This window comes from Nomia melanderi, chromosome 9 (genome assembly GCF_051020985.1).
Source record: "Nomia melanderi isolate GNS246 chromosome 9, iyNomMela1, whole genome shotgun sequence".
NCBI classification, from domain to species: Eukaryota; Metazoa; Arthropoda; class Insecta; order Hymenoptera; family Halictidae; genus Nomia; species Nomia melanderi.
In genome coordinates this window covers 3,993,528-4,015,328 of record NC_135007.1, presented here as the reverse complement: position 1 = coordinate 4,015,328, position 21,801 = coordinate 3,993,528, and the positions used below count along the sequence as shown (strand labels likewise).

The window sequence follows — 21,801 nt, the reverse complement described above, 5'->3', positions numbered from 1 at the left end:
CGTCACGGAAACGCGGCCATGCGGCTCGGCGCCGAATGAACGCGCGTTACGGGCTATATTAACGCGTTGCCGGTAGTGGCGGCAGCAGCTTCATAGAATGAAGTTCCCAAGACCTGACGGAACAAGCAACCGCGATAATGGTTACGGAAGCGCGGCGAGAAGCCACCGATGGGAGGAAGATCCGACGAGTGCATCGAGGGCAGCGCCGGGTAATTAGAGGGTCGAGAAACCGTATGAAGCAGCGGAGCAACCTCAGATTAAGGAGATATTTGGTGAAAAAGGAAAACCGACAAAGACAAATAAGGGCCAGGGTAAAACCTCGGAGAAGGAAGGAAGTCGTTGGAAACCGATGCACTTTACGTATAGCTCTATCACTGATTCATCAGACGGAAAATAGGAAGCTAACGCTGGTCATACATCGCGCGACTCGTCGTTGGGTGAATCGTTTGAATCTCTTTCATCGTCACGCTAACTGAAAGGGACACTTAACCCATTCAAGGCTGGTAATGTAGTTCTATACGTCATTTCAAATTCTTGCTGAATACCGGTAACGTAGTCTTAGGACAGTTTTAATATTTTGAGAAGAATAATAGTAACCTGATTCTACGTCATTTTGCATTTTTTAGGATGCTCACTTGATCCCACGTCGTTTAAAGATCTGGAGCTAAATATTGACGATGTATTGCTATTATATAGTTTGGTGTTAATACACGTTTGTATAAAACATTGTCGTGAATGTGTCAATAAGGAAACTTCACTCTAAATACTTCCATTGCGATATCGTATCCCTCTATTTATTAGCGAGGAAATTGGTTAGACAAATTATTACACTAGTTCCGCTTCGGTAATTGTTCGGTTGCATGTGAATAAACAGTACTACAGCTATTGATAGACGGAAAGATTACTTGTAACCGGCGAATACGACGCCATTCTTGACACGCTTCAACTCGATCGTAAGATCAGCTCGCCATTACGAGTCATTCACTGTCTATCAAATCTGCGCGCAAGAACAAACACTAAAATGCAGTACGGGAGGAGCGGCGGGTCAGATTCGATCGAGTATAATCAGAAGGCTTGCAATTTCCTTAAAATAGAGGTCAGCCCTTCTCGCAGGGCGGGCGCAATAAAAGAAGAGATAACGATCGAAATTACAAGGCGGGGACACGGGAAAAGGCGAGCGACAAACGATGCAAAGAGTGTAACGACGGAGGAGGCCAGCTAACAACGACTGACTGCGGATAGATAAAAAGTAGGACGAAGACGGATAAGAGGGACGATAAAAAGAGGGTGGGAGGGTGAAAGGTGTAGCGGGCGAGCCGTGTCCCCTATTGCATGTCGCGTATCCACCTTCCTGGCAATTTTATGTACACGGTAGGCGGATCGTTGGCTAGCTGGAAGTTTGAGATGAGAGGCTGGATAGCGTAGGTCAGCCGCCGGCAGAACGAGCTGCCGTATAACGAGAAAACTGCCAGTGATATCCGTCGACCAGGCGGAATTTCATTTTTACATCGCGCCGTATATTTCGTCCCCGCGGACGTATCTGGTTTCGATCATCGGCCCCGCGCCGTTTATCATTAGCACGCGACTCTTTGTTATCCTTTATCTTTTTAATTCGCCTGCGCTCGCGCGGACGCGTGCCGTATCTTTACTGCTATCTCTTTTTATCCCGATCGAACCTGCCCTCGGCCGGCGAGGTTTCCTTCCGCGCCGCGCCGCGCGGGAAGGGTGGAATTAAAACGTTAGCGAGTTAGCGAGATACCGCATCCGCAATTTTAATTATTAACGTATTGCCGCGAAGTAGAATGGAAGGGGCGCGGCAGTGAGTAAAGGGACTCGGGCTACGGCGAGTGTATTAATACCGGCGGCGCTGCGGCCGCGCAATGGGAACTGGTCTGGAGGACCTACGCGAACGGTTTAATGCGTTTTTATGTTTTTCGCGTGGTCCATTCAGTAGAGATAACATAGTTGAGCCGGACCGGAGAGGAGCAGATTCATTAGTTTCGAATAACGAGCGAGGCTCATGAACCCAGTTGACCGGTGTTCGTTGAATAAACATGTGGATCGCCATTGCCGAGGTGAGTAGCGCTGCATCCTACGTAAGTGGATGAGCATTAAAACGATTGTTTTATCGTCTTTATTATGCAAATTTTGAAATGAAACTGTTGCACAAAATGTTGGATATCAAATTAGTTTTCGTACAATAGTGTTTGAATATTTTTCTACGTCCTAATAAATGATATAACTCGATAACTACATTATCGGCCAATTACAATTGTACTAACGATGTTCACCTTTTATAACTATCGAACAACCAGAAAAACCAACGAAGAAATTGCTTCTCCGAAAAGCATTATACAAATATCAATTTTAACTGAATATTCATATTTCATAAGTGTTCACAAGGATTTCACAAACAGTATTTGCAAATCTCAGTATTCACACACCTGACCAAATGATAAGGACGAAAAAGAAAATGCTATTGCCTCACCTTTCGGCGGATTGACGTGCAAGGCGGATTTGTACAGGCTCTCCTCGTCATACCAGTCGGCGTTTCTCAGCAGCGTCTTCGCTGACATCAAGCAGAGAAGTACAACACTGACTAGCAAAACGGTTCTGCCCCGCCTCCTCGATCCGCATCTTCTCGCTATCCGATAACAACCGGAGATAGCGGCTCCCACGATCAGGCAAGCGCCGACGCTCGGCAAGTATAGGATCCTCTCGGCTATGACGAATCCGACGTAGAAGAAGAGGTTGCTAGCCGGTAGGAAGGGAAGCACGAGGAAGCCGAGCGACACCGCAACGCCGGTGGCGGTGGCTTTTCTGTTGGCGAGTCCGTTGCTGGCGGTCAACGAGGAGCCACCGTTGGGCCTCTTGGCGCAGTGGCAGTCGCCGAAGGGCCCGTTGTTGTTGTTGTTCGCGGCGCGACAACCGTCCGTGTGGCATCCCCCGATGCGCCTGCCTGCGCAAACCGGACACCTGGAGGACACCGAGCGCGGGTACACCTGCACCAGGCTCAAAGACACCTCTCTAGGCGCGCGACGAAGTGTTTTAATCGCCCAGATCGAAGCACTGATCAGCGCTGCGTACAGGCAAGCTGATTCCAGGTTCCTGGCGTCGAAGAGGCTCGTTATGCGCGGCACCGCGTCCATCGACCAATCGAAGCTCAGTGTGCTGGGACACAGCAGCATTTTTGCACTAGCCGCAGGTAAATAGAGGAACGTCAGACCCCGTGTCAAACGAGACGGGTGTCTGGCCGTTGGATTGTCCGCGCTGGCGAACTCAGGCCTTGTCCCGGTGATCCTTAGCCTACCGAGGACTAGGAGGACTAAGCTGCCGGAGAGAATGCCGAGACTACGGTTACGGGTCAGGCTGCAGTTCACCTGGAATCAGACGAGAAGGGTGCTCTAAAAATCCATTGGAATTTAGTTGGGGTATTAGGTGCTTTGAAATGCTGTATAAATGAGAGGTAGAGGATTTTAGACGTGAAAACAAATTGTGCAAATTAAGGACTTGTTTTTTAGACATAAATAGATACGGTGGTTATTTTAACAAGAAATGAATGATTTAGAATTAATCGTAATTTTGTGTGTGCCATATTTAACTTTATAATACTTGGTTGAGAACAATTTTCAATGAAGTAATAAATTTATGTGGTTAGTGCAGGTCTAGTGGAATAATATTACATTTCATAGACCAAAGGATTTGCAGGTGAGAGATGTGAAATTCACTTTTGGCCCGAGACCTCAATTAAATGCGAGAGATGCTATTCCCAGTTAAGTGCGCGGACTTTTGAATAGACTCGCCAATGTGTTCGTGCATTATTCGTGATTTCCATTTGTTACCATACTGACCCGATTACTCCCTAGTTATTCATTTATATTAAATTGATATAAATTCTACTATTATTGTTTGGAAACTTTATTATCCAAACATTCTGATAACATGTTTTCTTATAAACATTTTTACACAGAAATAAGCTAAGAAATAATTTTGTTTGTAGCAGAATTTATTCTTATTTTAAACAAAATTTTCGTAGGGAATTATCGTATTTAGCTCGTGAAAATACTTTACAATGTGTAAGAACCGTGCGTAGCGCAATGTTCTTCTTTGTCGAAAGCCGATACAGAGCGTTCGGAAATTGGGACGCATGTGCGGAAATAAATTCCAGAAATCGGCGCGGTGCGCTCTTTAATCGAGAACCAACAGGACACGTGCAGTGTCTTTCAGGGCGCAAGTGTCAATTCTCGAAAATGTCGCGGCATAGTTCTGTCGGAAGCCGACACAGCTCTCGAAAATTGGAGCACACCTGTGGAAACGGTTTCGCAGAATTGTTCACGTGCTCCTGAACAAAAGAGTGCTTAAAAAGAGAGGCGATCTTCTATCGCCACGCATTCTGAAATCGATCGTCAGTCGCGTTCTGTCGAAGACCGGGCTGGTCATTTTGGTATCAAACTAAGTAATTATCACGCAGCGTACAATGAAGAGCAAAAGTGAACACACATACGATATTTTTTTAAAAATATATTTTTATTTAATGTTTGCATATAGAATAAAAAAAAACAAAATAGGCAGTATTAAGTAGAATATTTCAGCTTTCCAAAAAAATGTGAACAATCATGATATTATTATTATTTTGGTAAATACAAATTGTTTTGGTGTAGTCGGTTTTGCACCACAATTCATTTTCAAATAAACATTTCATATTTTTATGGATTTAATATTTTTTCTAGTAGCCCTTGGCCTTGGCAGTGGCTCGAATGCGTTTAGGCATACTTGAAATTATATTTTCGCAGTATTCTGGTGTAATAGAATACCACTGTTGTTGTACTCTTTGCCACAAATCATTTATTGTCGTTGGTGAAGCACTGTAGTCATTCGCTAATTTCATTTTTAAATGTATGTACTGTACCAAAATGTTTTTGTAAGTGTACTGGTTCACCGTACTTTTAATTCGATGCAATGGACCTACTCTATATGCCGTAAGACAACCCCATATCATGACTGAACCACCGCCAAATTTAATTGTCTGTTTAACATGACGCAGCAAAAGGGTTTCACCTTTCCTTTTCCAACACCAAGAACGTCCATCCGATAAAACTCGATTTATTTTAGACTCGTCTGAAGAAATCACGGTCTTCCATTGCTCTTCATTCCAAGTTATATATTTTTTGACAAAACTCAAGTGAGCTTTAACATTTTTCTTTGAAAGAGCAGGTTTCTTCTTATTTTCCATTCATATAAAATTAGATTCTTTTAATGCCCTTTGAGCCGCCCATTTGCTTATTTTCTTTCCAACTTCGCTTTCTAACAATTTTGCAGCCATTGACGCCGTCGTCGCGACTTCTGAAGTTATATATTTTGTCAATCGTCGCTTGTCTTGACAAAACTATTTCTTCGGACGTCCCCCTAAAGATATAGGAACATCATTACAATATCGTTTCCGTATTTTATGAACTACAGCTTGACTAACTGCAAACTTCTTGGCAACTTTTCTCGTTGATAAGCCAGATTTTAATTGAGAAATAATACTATCTTTCACAGTTTTAGATAATGGCTTTGGGACAATATGTTAATACATGTTACTGTACGAACAACAACAGTACAACTACTAAAGTACTCCCGGTCGAGAATAACATCGGTCACTGTTTATAAAAAGTATTTTTACGTTTCTTAGCTACAAACGTTTTACTGCGGTGCAAAACCGACCACACGGAAAAACTTTGTATTTATCAACACAATAATAATACCACGATCAGTAAAATTTTTCTGGAAAGCTAAAACATTCTACTTAATGGTATATTGCGCTATTCTATTTTTTTCCATTAAATGGTATGTATTTAATTTTTTACATTAAATGGCATGTATTTAATTTTTTTCCAAAATTAAAAATTCCATAACTTTGATAATAATGAAATTGTCGAGTTGAAATTCGTTTTTGTTATTTTCTTCGCTTGTATTGCCGACTGTATCGACCAATATAAGAATAAGTATAGACCATTCGAATTCGAATTCAACCTTTAACAGTCCGGATTTTATACGTTGAATACCTTTTTTCCAGTAATGGTTTAAATCAGACCGTTCGATCGTCGAGATTCTTCGCATAATTCCCGATCGCAATCGAAAGATGGTGGTAGCTGTCGTCTATAGTAAAATATTCAAACCTTTTTAATGGACCGGCATTGAAATAGGCGGCGAACAGAAATTACCAAGAAAAGAGGATTAATCGAAACTTCCACAGAGTCAGGCTATTGACAGAGTTTCGCTCGTAATTAAATGGAATCTTAATAAAATAATCATCCCATGCGCTCGAAGCAAGAACTCAACCACCTGGTTTCCTCTGCGAATGTAATTTAAATGAAACGACTCGTATCCCGGGGCAGTTCTCGAACTAATTTGTCCAGGCTTTGCAAACACGCGCCTCGCTGTACAGAGGGACTGCCGTATTCTCGTCGAAAAGATTAATTTACGCTCGCCATATTTTTCTAGTGGTTGGAAAGACATAGACAACAATTCGAATGTATTTGTTCCAGAAAAATGTGACTCGATGCGACATAGATCGACCCTAACGGGACATCGGCGATTCGTGTTATGGTGAGTTCACACTGGGCAGAAATACACGTGTAGAAATAATCGTGTGTACACTGAATTTAGCGCACAGCTTGCAAGCAGATCACGTACAGTTACAGGTTTATTCGCTCGATGTTTGTGGGTATTTCGCTGCTGATTTCGTTCGGGTACGCATTGTACACCTGTTCGCATTATCTGTAATTTTCTAATCGTTTCATTAACCTTTTAGATATGGTACGCCACTATAGCGGCTCCTTTCTTTCTTTGTCATCGATAACTATGCACATTATAGTCTAATCTAACGTAATTGCACGCAGAACGCGTCAAACCTTGCCGTACAGAAGTGTAGCTTCGAGGATAGTCCCGCCGTTGCTAAAATTTTAAGAAGATATACGGTTATCTAAGATTCAATACAGACTGAAATTTAAAAGCACAGTGATCGCCAAATTCACCAGAAACATATTAGAACGCGTTACGAACGTGTTTGTAAACGTTTTGAAGTTACGAAACGTTAAATGAATACAATATTTTTTTATTAGTTGCTACAAACAAGAATGTTTAACATTAATCGATAATTTTCGGACTTCCATACTTAAAGGTTAATTTGACTACGTTCTGTTTACGTCTAGTGAGTATTTGTATCTAGAGAAATGTTTGGAAAATAATAGTTGATGCAAACAGCAGATCTTTTCCAGATGCGTTTGCAAAGAAATGTGTCTGTATGCAAACAAGTCTGTAACTGCTTTTACTTTTCTCGCATGCTCTTTGTTGGCTCTTTGTTTAATGCCTTTTATCTGTTCCGATTTCACTTTCGATGCTAATGTACTATTCATCAATAGGGTTACAAATGATCGAACAAAACTATTATATAAACAAAGAACTGAGTTTTTATGCTTCTGCCATCCGGATAAACATCAAGCCATTTACTAACAGTACAAAATGTAACAACGATATTAATTCTGTCCTCGAATATTCCTGCTCGGTGTGAACCCAGCGTAACAGCTCCGAGTTCCGAAAAATAGCTGACAGTCGAAAGGATATGCCACGGTGCCGGGCGTTGTTTCCCCGTCTGGCGCGGTCGCGTTTTTCTGCGCGTAAAACAGGATTGAAGGGAGACAGGAGGGATTAGAATATATAGCGGGCTGGTCCCGGATGCTCGCAGTGATCGCCGGGACACGTACCGCGCGGAATATTCGACGAGAACGGATGGAAGCGGTCCGCTCGATGATCGCTGATAAACGATTCTGAAACGGAAATGGTACGGTCCGTGGTCGGCGCTGAAACCGGGTCGCGTTTTTCTTCAGAGCGAAAGAAAAAAACCCGCAACGCCGTTGGGGTGGTCCGAGGTAGGAAGTGAAAAGGAGAGGAGCAAAAAAGCGTGTAGCGAATATAATTACAGTTGGTTATCACGGAAACGCGAGGAAAGCGCGCGCGGCACGCTTAATCGACGCGACGCTCTTGAAAGTCGGCGTTCCGCGCAAATGAAAAGTAACGTCGAAAGCTTTTAAAGCGAGCCCGCCGGTGGTACCGGGCGGCGTAATGCGAAAGCGACATTTTAATGTTAAATTGCGAGCTCGCGGAAGAAGTCGCCGCGATAATTGCGCGTTCCAGAATTGTGCGGGACCCACTTTGTCGGACGCGGTGATATAACCCGCGATAGATTCACGCGTTTCCACGTGTACACCGATGCTTTTAACGGCCACCCCTATCCGAGTTGCGTGACAGATCTTATCTGAAGGGGGAAACAAAAGTTTCGCTTAGAGTATTACAAAATATTCGGTTACGACGGCCCCTCCTCTATCCGCTGGCAGAGACTCGTTGAAACAATACCTTTCGCTGGGGAAATCTCTTTTAAAAATCTCTCTGAGGTATGACAATTAGCCATTAGTCGTGCGCGTGAGGCGGGTCGGTGCCAGCGTAGATAATATTTCACCGCGAGACATACGGATACATAAACCTGACTCGCACGATATTATCAGGTTTTTAATTGTTAATAAGCTGAAAAAGAAGTCGACGACGCAATTTAGTTGTTTGTAATTTCTGTTTTATTTTGGTTCGTGGAATTTTTGTGTAAAAATCTTACTGTACGTAGTAATACATGTTATGTAATATTCTCATTACTACTTATGTACTATTTCTTGATTATTGTAGATCAATTTTGTTAGGTGTTTAGAACTGTCCGTTCATTATACCTAAGAAACATTAGATTTTTATTACCTTTCATAACGAATGCAGTTCCTATACCAGCATAACTGGCATTCCGAATAGAAAAAGTAAATCATCTATCAAATATCTTCCCGTTGGAGTCTAATCTGTTAGCTAGTCTTATAGATGAGTTTAAAATTCAATTTCGAAATGAAAAGTTCTTTTCATTATTTTCTTGGGGCATCTTCCTTCTTGTCCATCTTTTACACTTTCATCAACACGTGCACTGCTGATGCAGTATTTATAAGAATCAAAGTACAAAATCAAGTAATTTATTTCATAAATTAGAAACTGGAATGTTATGATTTATCTCAGAGTTTCATTTAACCTTTTCGCATTGCATAAATCCTACGTATTATGATTTCTACGATGTGATACCATTAAGGTCAATTTTGAAACCTGAAGAAAGAATTATTTTACGTATATAAGATTAATAGTGTTTACGTAGCTAAATCATTAACTTTCTCCTTGATAGAATCTGCAGTGTACATGCGTTTCAATAAACGGTTGTAGGCCCAATTTTCTTGTCAAATGCAAGAGAACCGATAAAATCTGCCTTAGCAATTGCTGTAATTGCCACTAGTGGACTGAGTCGATACGTTGCCCACTGTTAGGTCCTCAAAAGTGAGATTTATGACGTGAACGATTTCAAGATAGTCATCTAATGGTTTCGTAAAAATTATTCAAGCATTATTCAGTTTGCGGTTAATTACCTTCAGACCAGTACCTTTAAAGTGACGTTACGGTAGCACAGTTTTTACAAATACGTGTACCTTTAGTGTCTTGGCCTCCTTTCTTAATAGCAATTACTGAGTCGTAAAGCTATAGAACTGTTGCGTTCATTAACGTTCTGCTTGGCGCGGAACCTCTTGACTAAGGCTACCCTAAGACTTAATAAAGGAGAATGATTTGTTAGGCGCGCAATGTTCCTTCTACTACTGAATGATTAAGAAACATGATCAAAATACGAATTTTATAAGGACGAGAATGAAAGTTCAGAATCAGAATGTTAAAAATGCGAGAACAGGTCAAAATCGAAGCAAATTCGAGCCGATTAAAGAAGATACCTATCACCAGCCGAAACTCAGGCAAATTTTACGATGCAACTACCAAAAAGGATAATTTGCAAGAACAGTGTAACTCAATTACAGTAGCACCTTCAGTATCACCAAAGCACGTAATTATTGCCAGAAGTTCATCAACAAAGCTCCCAACTAATAATAAAAAGAACTGAAACAGTCTATGACACAAAATCCAAGTAGTCGTCATAAAAATAGAATAAAATCAAAAAAGCAAACCATTCAAAATCACTCCATAGATACCGCAGTATCTCAGCATGTAACGCGTTGGCACTTTCGCGATCGAATTCGGCGTCGTTCGACCGAACTCCCGCTCAACATCTGTTTCCTGTTCTACAATTCCTCCAGCCCGTTTCCTCGAGGAGGCGGGATTCGCGCGTTGGCGCGCATATTTTCTCACCGTGAGATAAAGCGGGCGGAAAACAACGAAGGAGAGGTTCCAGGCCGTCGGTGACGTTTCCGGTTGCCGATGGGGCGCGTCGCGCGTTCTTGGCTGCCACGCGGCCAACAAGAAACCCGCGAGAAAACGATTCGCCGTGTGTCTCGCGTGAGGAATGTTAGCTTCGGGGGTGGCGCAATAATAAGAGGAAAAATATGGTGAAAACGACAGTAGGGCTGTTGGAAAAGACGGGGGGCAACTGGATAGGACAGGAGCGAAGAAACGGGAAGATCGAGGTTCCCGCGCGACGCTACACTCGAAAGGGTGTTGGGAAATGCGAACGACCCTTGGCATTTCTCCAACCCTCTCACAGTGGCTGGTTGGCTGGCTGGTTGGTTGGTTGGCTGGCTGGCTGGCTGGCTGGCTGGCTGGCTGGCTGGCCCGCGACATGCATCACGCGAAGCGTCTGATGCATCCAGCGCATCCGGATGCAATGTGCGCGAAAGGCGAACGCCTGGAGATTCGGCCGAAGGTGTGTCTGGAGGTGGTTCGAAGGTGGTTAAAGCCGGCTCGAGCTAGTTGGACGGGCTAGGGATGGTTCACCGTGTATCAGCCTGCTGTCTCCGCCAGATCGCTGGCTGGTTTACGTTTGCACATGGTGCATCGCCGTTGCGTTATCGGTTACACGGCTGTCTGCCGCCTGTGCGCGCCCGTGGATGTCTATGGGAGATTCTAAAGTATGTACAGGGGATATATGGGAACTTAGTTCGACGGATGTCGCGTTGATATAGTCTGACAGGGATTCGTCTAAGTGCTGGAGCATCATGCGATATATTACTGTTTACTTCCGGCGGAAATTGGATTTGGGGCTTCCGATGGTGAAGCAGACGCGTGAGCATTGAGTGACGCGTACAAGGGGGATGAGTATTTGATTAGTTTTTGTAGTAATTAGCTGATGCTGTTTTTTTCTAAAAGTTCGACGGTCGCTTTAAATTTCCATTATACTTATGAAATATGTTGATTTCATAGATCTATCATAAATATTATTTCTTAGCAATTTATGTTTGTTTACGACAACAAAGTTTGCCCTCCTTTTTCTCTTGACCTCTTAATTTCGAGAAACTTTGTTCGTCGATAAAATGATACTATCATTTTGACTTGTTTTAAATAGCTCTATGGGTCCAAGAAGTAACAGCAGGGGAGAGTAGGGTGAATCGAAACACAAATGTTTTTCGTAGATAAGCAGCCCGTGTCGAGCTGGTGTTACATGACATAGACCTAATAAATCTTCGGTATTGTCTGTGATCGACTGCAGATCAGTGCAGAAGTATTATCTACGAAAAACATTTGTGTTCCACTTCACCCTACTCTCCTCTACATATTGCAGCTTATATAGGAAGAGTTCAACGACCTACTAAATTGCAATGACGTTCAAATGATCTTCTATTTGCAAATGTGGAATATATACCGAAAATCATTAATAATGAAGTAACCAGAGCAAGCACAATCGCAAAAAGAGTCTTAGAACTCAGCCAACCGAATGATAGGAAGATCTGCCTCCTTTGAAGTAAGTCGCTGTATGACCAACTGTGGATATCTCACCCTTTCCTTTTGTTTATTTTCTGTTTTAACATTTAATGAGTCTTGAACTGAAGTTACTTGCAATTTATCAAGTATATTTCTTGCTCCTCTAAAATACAATTTCTAATAAAATTTAGTAAACGAGTTCAACTAGATATAATGAAAAAAGTTATAGCTTTGTTTCACACGGTGAAAATCGTACCGTTAAGCGCGATGCGCGGTGGCCTAAGCGTTAAAGTAAGAGAATAAGAATCACTTCCGCCAATCTCTCGAGCACCACCCTGTGCACCTGTGATCCAGTAGGATCAGATTCGGTAAACGAGCGGGGAATCCTCGTAGCGGAACACACGTGTGCCGTGCATTACCACGCGAAGACACATTACACGGACCCAATGAATTCACCCGGCACACGCCGGTTGCTTATAATTACCGAGATCCCCGGAACATTCACGGATAATTGTATCGCGTCACCTAATTGCATCCTGTTATCAATTCACTGCCGGCGGGGTAATCTCCCGCGGTTTGCTGACGCTCAGCCGTTCAGCCGCTCGGTTTCGCGTACTTTCACTTGTCAGGGATAATTTGATTACGTCGTTCCGCTAGACCAGTCCATTTTCAGTTGTTAATATTCGTAATGGCAGGCAGAAGCGGGGACCGGCGCAATCCTGCGTAATGCAACTCTCGAAACGTTAATTTACGTTAATGTGTCCGGGGCACGTGAGAAGCGGCACGGCGGCACGAATGCGATTGCGGAATTCCTTCAGGCCTGGTGCGGCGAAAACGCGCGAGAACGTGAAACTTCGGGCGTAGTCGACCTAGAAGATAGGGATGGGGAAAAAAATTCACGGCCCCTAAAATTTGATAGGCCACGGGCCGATCCATAAATTCTCCACGGCAGTTAAAGCGTACATTCGACGAGGTCGTAAGGTGAAGCTGAATTGAGTAGTAAAATGTAAATTCCAGACGACCGCCAACGAGAGGCGCGGTTCGTAAATCTGGGATGTGAATTCTCTGATACAAGGACCGTTTTGAGAGAACGGATTACAGGACGGATTCTTGTTACGCGCGATACACTGCCAATACTTCATTTGAGAACCGCTTAATAAGATGTTTGTAATAGGAAGCAAGAGAATTCGCGATGAGTGTCTTGCTCACCCTATATTCCTGGCGTGTTGTTCGAGGAAGGTATTACGGATTCTCCGCGCAGCGAAACGATGTTGAGACGGCTTCCGTTCCTTGTCGGTAGCACCGTGACAGTATAAATAGGTCAAACGTTCGGAATCTTCTTGCGAATTAAGGGGAGCTGAGATTTTTCGGTACACAGACTTAAGTAAATGTAAATAGTTGTGAACGGTAGGGAAAGTTTGGAGTTAAACGCTTCAGTAAGCAACGCCGAAAGTATTAACTTCCGGCTGAAAGGAAATTTATCCGTGAGATGCAACTGAAATTAACTTGCACGGCAGAAAATTCACGACCTGGTCGTTAATGGGCCGAGACTCAGGTAAACGGTCACGCTTACAGAGATCTATTTTTGGTGGTTATTTACATGAATGATGTTAAGATGTAATAAAACTTCGAGTTTGATTTATGGAAACTTTGATTAATTCGGCTTATCGAATTTTTGAAACTGTGTTTATATCGTGACAAATTAGTAAAATTTGAATACTGAAGAAAAATTAGTTAGGTTTAAAACACGAATGTTTCTTTTTGATTCTTGAGATTGAAATTTCTGGAAGCGTTTCTCAGATATTCGTTGTTCTTGTTCGTGCATAATTTTTATATATTGCCAATAGAGTTTCGAATGTTATTTCATTAATGGAGAATTTGGACGTTTTCATGCGTATTAATAATAAACGTATGATTTACTGTTAGACACTAGAAATTATTAAAATTATTAACAAATAACATTTTTCTTTCTTCTATTATTTTAACAATAATCAGTGGAACTCTTAATTGCATAGCTTGGTATTAGAAATGTCGTTTAGATTTATTACATTTATATTAACTTTAATGTCACTCGTTTTAACGCATTTCCATATTTGTCGATAAACCAAATATTAATCTACAGCTCAAAATTCACATAAAAAGATAAGAAATTACACCTTTAAATCGTTTCTTATTTCATTGATTAAATATTCTTATAAACAATGTTGAAAATGAAATGTACATAACATCACTCCTAAATAGTCAACACAACGTTATTTCATCAGTAGGCATCACGAATCTTACTCGTAACCTTGCAGTGCATTCTAAATAAAGTTAGTTAAGCAAACTTTGCATTTCCTATATAACGCTAGCTCCATGCAACAAGTTCTGAAACTAAAACTGACTTTATGTTAGTCTGTCGAGTTTGGTCTTGAAATTGGTTTGTGCGGATTCGTGATTGACTGTTACTCCTTAGAAGAAAAATTCTATATGGCCGATATATGAATGTTCACATTAAATTTATTTTTAACAGTGTGTGGATATTCGAAAAGGAGTAAGGAAGTCATTAAACAGAAAATATAACTAAGAATGTTTAAGGATAAGGATGCATAACAGATAAAAGTACTTTCTAATCCTTTCTGTTAATAACAGATTTAAAATAACAAAGGATTGATGTACAGAAAACGTTTTAACACTATATTTACCGACGGAGGCAAAGGTCACCTTTAAAAATCTTAACTTAAAATTATTTTCTAAGTTTAATAACTTTTTAAACACAAGGTGTCGTTTGAAATCTTGGGTAAAAGTAATGTTAACTTCGGAACGCCACCTTCTTTAACATAACTACAATTAAGATAGAACCTCTCTAGCAAATTACGAGCAATGTACTTAGACACATAATGACTGGTTCCAAATTCCAAGCTCGACAATTTGTTCTCTTTAATGTTCTTCTCCTGAAAATTCCTACGCAGGTGGGTTAAAATGGATAAGCGAAGAATTCTCGCAGAAATTTCCAAAATTTCCAACAAACCAACAAAACTCCCATGTAAACACTCGCGATCCAAATTCCCTTATGGAATCTACGACGTTCCTTACCTTTCGATTCGACTCGCCGCGGCATAATTCCCAGAGGAGACACAAGGCCAGGGAGCATATTCCGGTTTCTTTGGCGAGCGTGGCCAGTGTTGAGGAGATGATGGCCAATAACAGGGGGAACGGTGATCTTGTCTGATCGCAGTGGGCGCAGTACGCCAGGAAGGCTGACAAGGTCAACAAGCAAGCGAGGAGGTCGGCGCGACCGACCACGCCGGCCACGGCCTCGCTGTGAATCGGGTGCACGGCGAAGAGGAAGCCGGCGATCGCGTGCCCGAGGTTGTTTCTTCCTGGTAAAACCTGCAACGTGAGAAATATGCAGTGTATACGAGGACAATGGGCGAGGACCGTGTGTTTTTCGGTCATTGTTCGGGACAAGAAAAGCGGTCGCGTGCTTCGGCCGAGTCTTTATATTCGAGGACAATGAACCGAGGATTCGGAAGAGACCAGCGGTGGCAGCGATCTAATTCAGGACTCAATTTACGCTCATCATAAATGCAAGACGGCGAGCAAAAATCTGGACTGTGGCTGGTTTTTGTTTCTGTGAAAGATTGTAACGTTGTGAAAGGGTTTGATGAGGTTCAGTAGACAGAAAATTACAGTTTCAAATGACTTCAATGTGGAATAGTTCGAACGGTCTGTCAAGAAAATCTTTTTATTAACGCGTTAACAGTGGTGTTATAATTTATATTTCGTTTTATGGGGTTTTATTAATTGTACCTCCTTCTGTTGGGTGATAGTATTATGTTAGAACTTGGAGAATTACATGGTTAAAGTTAGAAAAATTGACATAAATAACTGGGTAGTGTTTTTACAATTATCTCAGTTCTTTCTCGTTTTGGAACTGTGATCCATACTTAAACGTTTAATATGTGGTAGTGAAATAAGGAATGCTACTATTTAAATTACGAGAAGGACAAGTAAAGATTCCAAAATCAATACGTTTTTATGATTTTTAAAGATATCATCTGCAATTCTTCTGAAAAGTTAGAGTAATTTGTTTGAAAGCCTACGGCTGATATTTGGTAGCTTTGCAGCGATTAGGAACAACAATATATGAAAGGATAACACGAATGTTTCACGTGTTATGGTAGCATTTCGGAATCTTTACGAAGCGTGTGAGTGATTGTAAATTGGTAATCGAGAGTAACTGTGTGAATAAATGGATATTCGACATGCAATGCGTGTTGAAACATGTATCATTAAAACGATCAGAGTTAGGCTTGATATATGCTAACTGGCTGTTCATGGTTTGATCACATTTCGCTCTTGTATTCACACAAATATTTTTCAACTGTTTATAAGGAGCGTAATCGTACTTTGAGTAATGTGGCAGTTTGAACGGTAGAAAGAATATTTCATTGGAAGAAGTGTTTTATTTCGACTTCGGGCAAATGCCGACGATTCGTACCTTCGACAGTGGAAAAGTGTATAACAATAAAATTTTATATTTTAATTTTATATTTTAACAATGAAGGAATGGATAGTTTTAAATTAAAAAACTATTTTAATTGGTGTAGGTGTGATTCATATTTTACCCTCGAGTGTACTTATATTAGCAGGTGAAAAGTAAAATCTACGAAAGTTTGTTAATTTTCAAATGAAATACTCATTGCATTTGTTAAAAATAAATCAGATTTGTGAAATTTATAAATGCTATTTTCCAGAAATTTTACATTAGTCTTACTTTCTTCTTTATCGAAAATGTTTAAATATTGGTTTAAATGAAAATATAAAAGAAGCTTTTTAAGCGTGCGAACGACCTCTTTCCATCCAGATTTAGGAGTCAAAATTTGCAAACCGAGAACGGGAAAAGTTTTCAGTTCTGTAATTATCATTAAATCAACTATAATCATCAGCCTTCCCGAAAGCATCAATATCAATTTATACTGTTAATTTTGATTGGCGATATGGAGCTCTTGTCGCATTGAAATTTTTTCAAAATTTTAATATTGATTTGTGTATAGAATTATATTTTGAAGTGTATCAAAAAGCGTTTAATTTATATTTAAAAAAGTATATTTAAAAAAGATAGTGCCAACATCAAATTTTTCAGGTAGAGGAAGAAAGTTACCTAACATTACGCTGAACCTATGTCATAATGATGGTGTCATTGTTGACTACTTACAAAACGAAAATTACACTTAAATTGTATACTACAAGATAATAATATAAGAACATTTTATTTCAGTTTTGACACTCACAGCGTTTTCTACAAGGACTCTTAAATTATGTTTACTTATTTTATGTTCCATTATATATTATCATATAACAAATCAATACAAGATATAAACTTCGTGTTTCTGAAAATAAAAATGTTGCCTGCATGTGCAGGGTTAACTCCTTTTCTTAAAATATCGCGTTATACTCGTAATAAAGTTTTCAAACAGTATATAACAAACATAAATATAATTCAATTCGTTTGAATTTAAATTAAATATTTTTCTTCTATTACGAATTTTTATACTTCAGAGCAAAGAAAAACAAAATATATGACTTTAATTCTCTCTTTTCAATAAATTATTAATGACGAAGTATTAGGTCGTCCCATAAGTTCGTACCGTTTATTTTTCCACCATACATATAAAATAATATTTGATTAAATATAAAATTCTAGTAACTTCATGACCTGTCGTTCTCTAATTCCTTCTACTGACTAAACAGAATCATAAGGGTTTAGACATTCAACTCCTCATTTCGCTCTGTGATTATAAAACATAATGCCAGAAGTATGAATACACCACGGAATGAACATACGGGACGACCTAAAAGTTATATCGGCCATGGTTGAAAAAAAATCATAGAGCAAGATGTCACAGGTATTTCAGTGATTAGCATGCGAGTTGAAACAGGACAGCAGCATCCAAGACTCGCAGATCGACGACCGCAGAGTCGTCGCCGGCGTTATTCGGGGGATTAAACGCGAAACAGGCGAGAACATGAACAGAACCGAAGCTCTTGAAACGGAACAACGGATTTCCTACGGTAATCCCGTTTCCATTACGATCAGTGTGACCGATGACACGCGTGACCGTCAGAGCAGAGGAGACGCATCACGTCGGTTATTAACGTAGGTAATATTCCGGAATTAAGTGGACTGGTAAAATTTTATTTCCAATGACCGCCATAACATCTGGTATTATCAACTCTGTATGACACACGCTCTACAGGTGTCACTATTATCTCGTTTTCTACCGGCGGACATAAAATCTGGCCGACGCGACGCGACAGACGAGCTGCAGCGTTGATCAAAAAGCAGATGAACGCTAGCGTCTAGCTTTGCTACGGTCTGCCATGTGTGCCTTCTTCGACAGCAGTAGTTTCTTGTTTGAATATTCGATCAATTTCAATATGCTCAAGCTCTCATTTTATTTGACATTGTCCAACAAAGAAAAGATTTTGCTTGCCCTAAAAGCTACAGAATCAGGAAGGCTAGGGACAACGTCCACTGACGATGTTCAGGCCATCTTCCATGCATGGTCGTTACTGGCGCACGCAATAACAAAGAATGGAAGTGAGACCGAATGTGATGAAGTGAGATGTAACGGTAGAAAATAAAATTCATAGTGTCGCTAATTTCATTCTCTATCGTTACATCTCACTCCGTCACATTCGGTCTTACTTCCGTCCTTTGTTATTGTCACGCGCTAATAATTACTATGTGTGAAGGGCTGAGGCGGTTGGAACATTGCAAGTAGAAGTGTTCCCTTGTCTCCCTGACTTTTTAGCTTTTGGGACAAGCGAAGTCTTTTCTCCGTTCAACAATGTTAGGTAGTAGGTAAGTGTTTTACCTTCCTAGCGACTTTGACCACGAGAACGGTGCAAGCTGCGTGCAGCGCGACGTTCACTAAATGGTAACCCCACGGCTCCAGGCCACCCAAGAGATGATTCAGTCGGAACGTCGCCACGCAGAGAGGCCTGTAGCTACCGTGAGAGCCTTTGTCGTTCAGGGGAGTGCCCCAGAAATCATTCTGTAGCAGCTGATGCCAGGGCGTGCTGGATAGCAGGTCAGGATTCGTCAGGATGGCCCTTCTGTAACAGGAAGAGGAGAATACGTTGAGTTTATACCTTAATATTTCTGAAGTAGTGTATGCTAATTGAGTTAAAACAAGAATTTTACGGATCTTTTGAAAATGTTTTATTGAGAATTTTTATTAAAAATATATTAGATATATATAATTCTTATTAAGAATATTGTCGTTTTAAGAATATTTTTTTGAATGAAACTTTATTGTCCATTCTTTGTTGGTGTCTTCTATTATCTATCGGGCAACTTCATTATGTGATCTCCAAACAACTTTCAACTTTTATTCAAGGAATTTCAGATACATTTTATAGTCACATTAGATTCTCAATGTTCTTTTATTTTGGAGAGTTTGATAACGAATAGAATAAACAATGGTTGTATATATGATGTATGAGGTAAGACCTTTCATTCAAGCTTTAAGAATTTATTGTGAGCCATTGAAGTTATGATCTTTTATTTGTTAATTCAGAGCATACTTATTCAACTGCAATTTATCCATTTCTATGTTATATTCACACCTTTCTTTTTGTTGCGTCCATATATTAATTTTTAAGTTATATATACACTATGGATTTTTGTCAACGTTTTAAAAATCAGTTCATAGTATAAATAGTAGACGTAATGCATGCAAAACTGAGTCCAGTATGCAGGTAGAAGTTTTTTCGTATAAGGCTTCATTTCCGAGGAAACCGAATTTCATGGAATCCTGGTTATTGTAAACTTGATCGCATGCATATCGTATCAAATTTCAAAGTCAATTTCAAGAGAGCATTGCTCGAATAAATTTCGTTGTATATTCCCGATTTACTTTTAAATTAGAAATCCCTTTATTTTCGATTCCGCTAGTTTTATAACCATCCTATCACCTACCGTTCCAAATTTATATATATTAACACAAAGATACTGTTGGTTCAACAATGTATCAACAAATTTTCCATACCAGACAAATCATTGAATAAAATACGCACTTACTTATAACCGGAATACAGTTCAAATATTTATTAGTACCTAATTACTTCACAAATCTGTCAAACAAAAACAATGAAAATTTAAATTTCGCTTGTAGACCGCATTGATTGAATACAGATTAAATTGCGTTCCCTAAATTTCATCAATACATGGAAACATTCCAGCGCAAATGCAGATTAATGTAATCCCCCAAGCTGCTATCGGAAGATGAAAAACTCGAGCGCAGGAATACCGGAATTCTAAAAATTGTTATTACCAGATACTCCTTTGAAAGTTACAGAACACCAGCAAAAAAGAGCCTCTCTTTGCAACGTCCGAGGCAACTCCGAGAATCGAAGTTCGTCGAGCCTCGAAGTTTTCCTCCGTAGCTGATACCCGGCTGCTATCGGCCAATTAACCAGTCTGTCACTCGGAACGCGCGCGAGGGCCAACATGCGAGCCGGTGAAAGGAAAATTCTCTTTGCCCTGGGGATGTGAATCGCGCGTCCATCAAAACCATCCACGCGCCACCAGTTAAAGGACTCGACGGAGCATCACGAGCAATAGCGCGAAAACAAAGTCCGCGGCGCGGCATTGGATGCGTAACTGCTTGGGTAATGATGTAACGAGCGCTCGTTTGCGCAAGAGCTCTTCATCCCGCCCACAAAGCGGCGTAATAGGGCATCCTACGGCCTCGCGCCGCGTTCAAACCATTTTTAATTACTGGTTATCACTGACAATCGTGATTTACAAGTACAAGTACACTGTGGAGCGGAACTAGGGAAACTGTAAAGCAACCGCAGGCTTCTTTAGCGACCATTTGCGTTATGATATAAGAATGAGAAATTCTTTTTCTATTACGGCTAAGTACGAGTGTTTAGAAGAGTTTAATAGTTCAGTGGTTTCTGGGTGGTATATGTGAAGTAAATATTAATTTCTTAGATCTTCGAATGTAAATGATATAATATATAATAATATAATATATAATAATATAATGAAAAGTATGTAATGATAAAATAATAATAATTTAATAATAATTTAATAATAATTTAATAATAATTTAATAATAATTTAATAATAATTTAATAATAATTATGGTATAATTATTGTATAGAAACTGATAATAATGATTTCGAGTGCATGTAATCATGTTTTTCAATAAAAATTATATATATCTTCATTTTCAGATGGTTAATCTTTATTTAATCATTTGCTTTTCGCAGGTCAGCTTTTTCATTGCATCAGTCGAGATAAGAAATAATATGAGATATTGATAGAAAAATAAGAAATAAATAAATGGTGCTATTGTATAATTTTTAACGTATAAGTAACACATGTAGACGTAGGTTCTAGGCAGAATAAGCGTTGGTTGTTTCTATAGATGTATCTAGCTGAAAATGAGACATGGATTTCGGTTCGGACAGCGTGACAGTTTATATTTAAAGAGAGAAGTGACAAATTTCACTGTCTAAGAATCGAGGATATTGAAAGTGATTGACAGAAAAGAGGGCATATGAAATACGAATATGGTCTTATCTGAAAATATTTGAAGTACGATTTGTCTCGTTCGTTCGTTCGTTCGTATGCCAATATTCTACTTCTTCCACCAGCTATCGCGTGTAAAATCGACCAAAATAAGGAAACCATTTTTGGTATTACGTGCGGTTGTCTACTACGAAATAGCTACTATCACCGCGGCGCGCCCGGCCACCTCCAGAAACAGCAGGCATAGCAAGAAGATCCAATACAGCGTGACCAAGCGTGTTTATGCAAAAAGTGTTATATTCTGTCTTGAAACTGTAAAAACATTTGTCGGAAACTGACCGAATAATACAGTATTATAGTACCTAATGACTGGTTAAATGTAATATTTCTTTAAGTATCACCCTTACAACAAAATTCATCGATACATATTAACTATACATAACATACAGTAATAAATATACACATAAAATCGAATAAGAAATTAAAAATACAAAAATTTAATGCTTAGTTTA

At 40.0% G+C, this 21,801-nt stretch overlaps 1 protein-coding gene across 1 annotated transcript in view; it reads right to left on the bottom strand.

The window, feature by feature from the left end:
• Positions 1 to 21,801, bottom strand: part of Tmtc2 (Transmembrane O-mannosyltransferase targeting cadherins 2) — a 405,887-nt gene that overhangs the window by 219,557 nt on the left and 164,529 nt on the right. The window contains exons 2-4 of the mRNA XM_031986461.2: positions 18,621 to 18,861; positions 14,833 to 15,129; positions 2,489 to 3,380 (exon numbers count right to left, since the gene is read on the bottom strand). Coding sequence (XP_031842321.1) covers positions 2,489 to 3,380; positions 14,833 to 15,129; positions 18,621 to 18,861 — 1,430 coding nt within the window. The remainder of the gene's footprint in view (positions 1 to 2,488; positions 3,381 to 14,832; positions 15,130 to 18,620; positions 18,862 to 21,801) is intronic.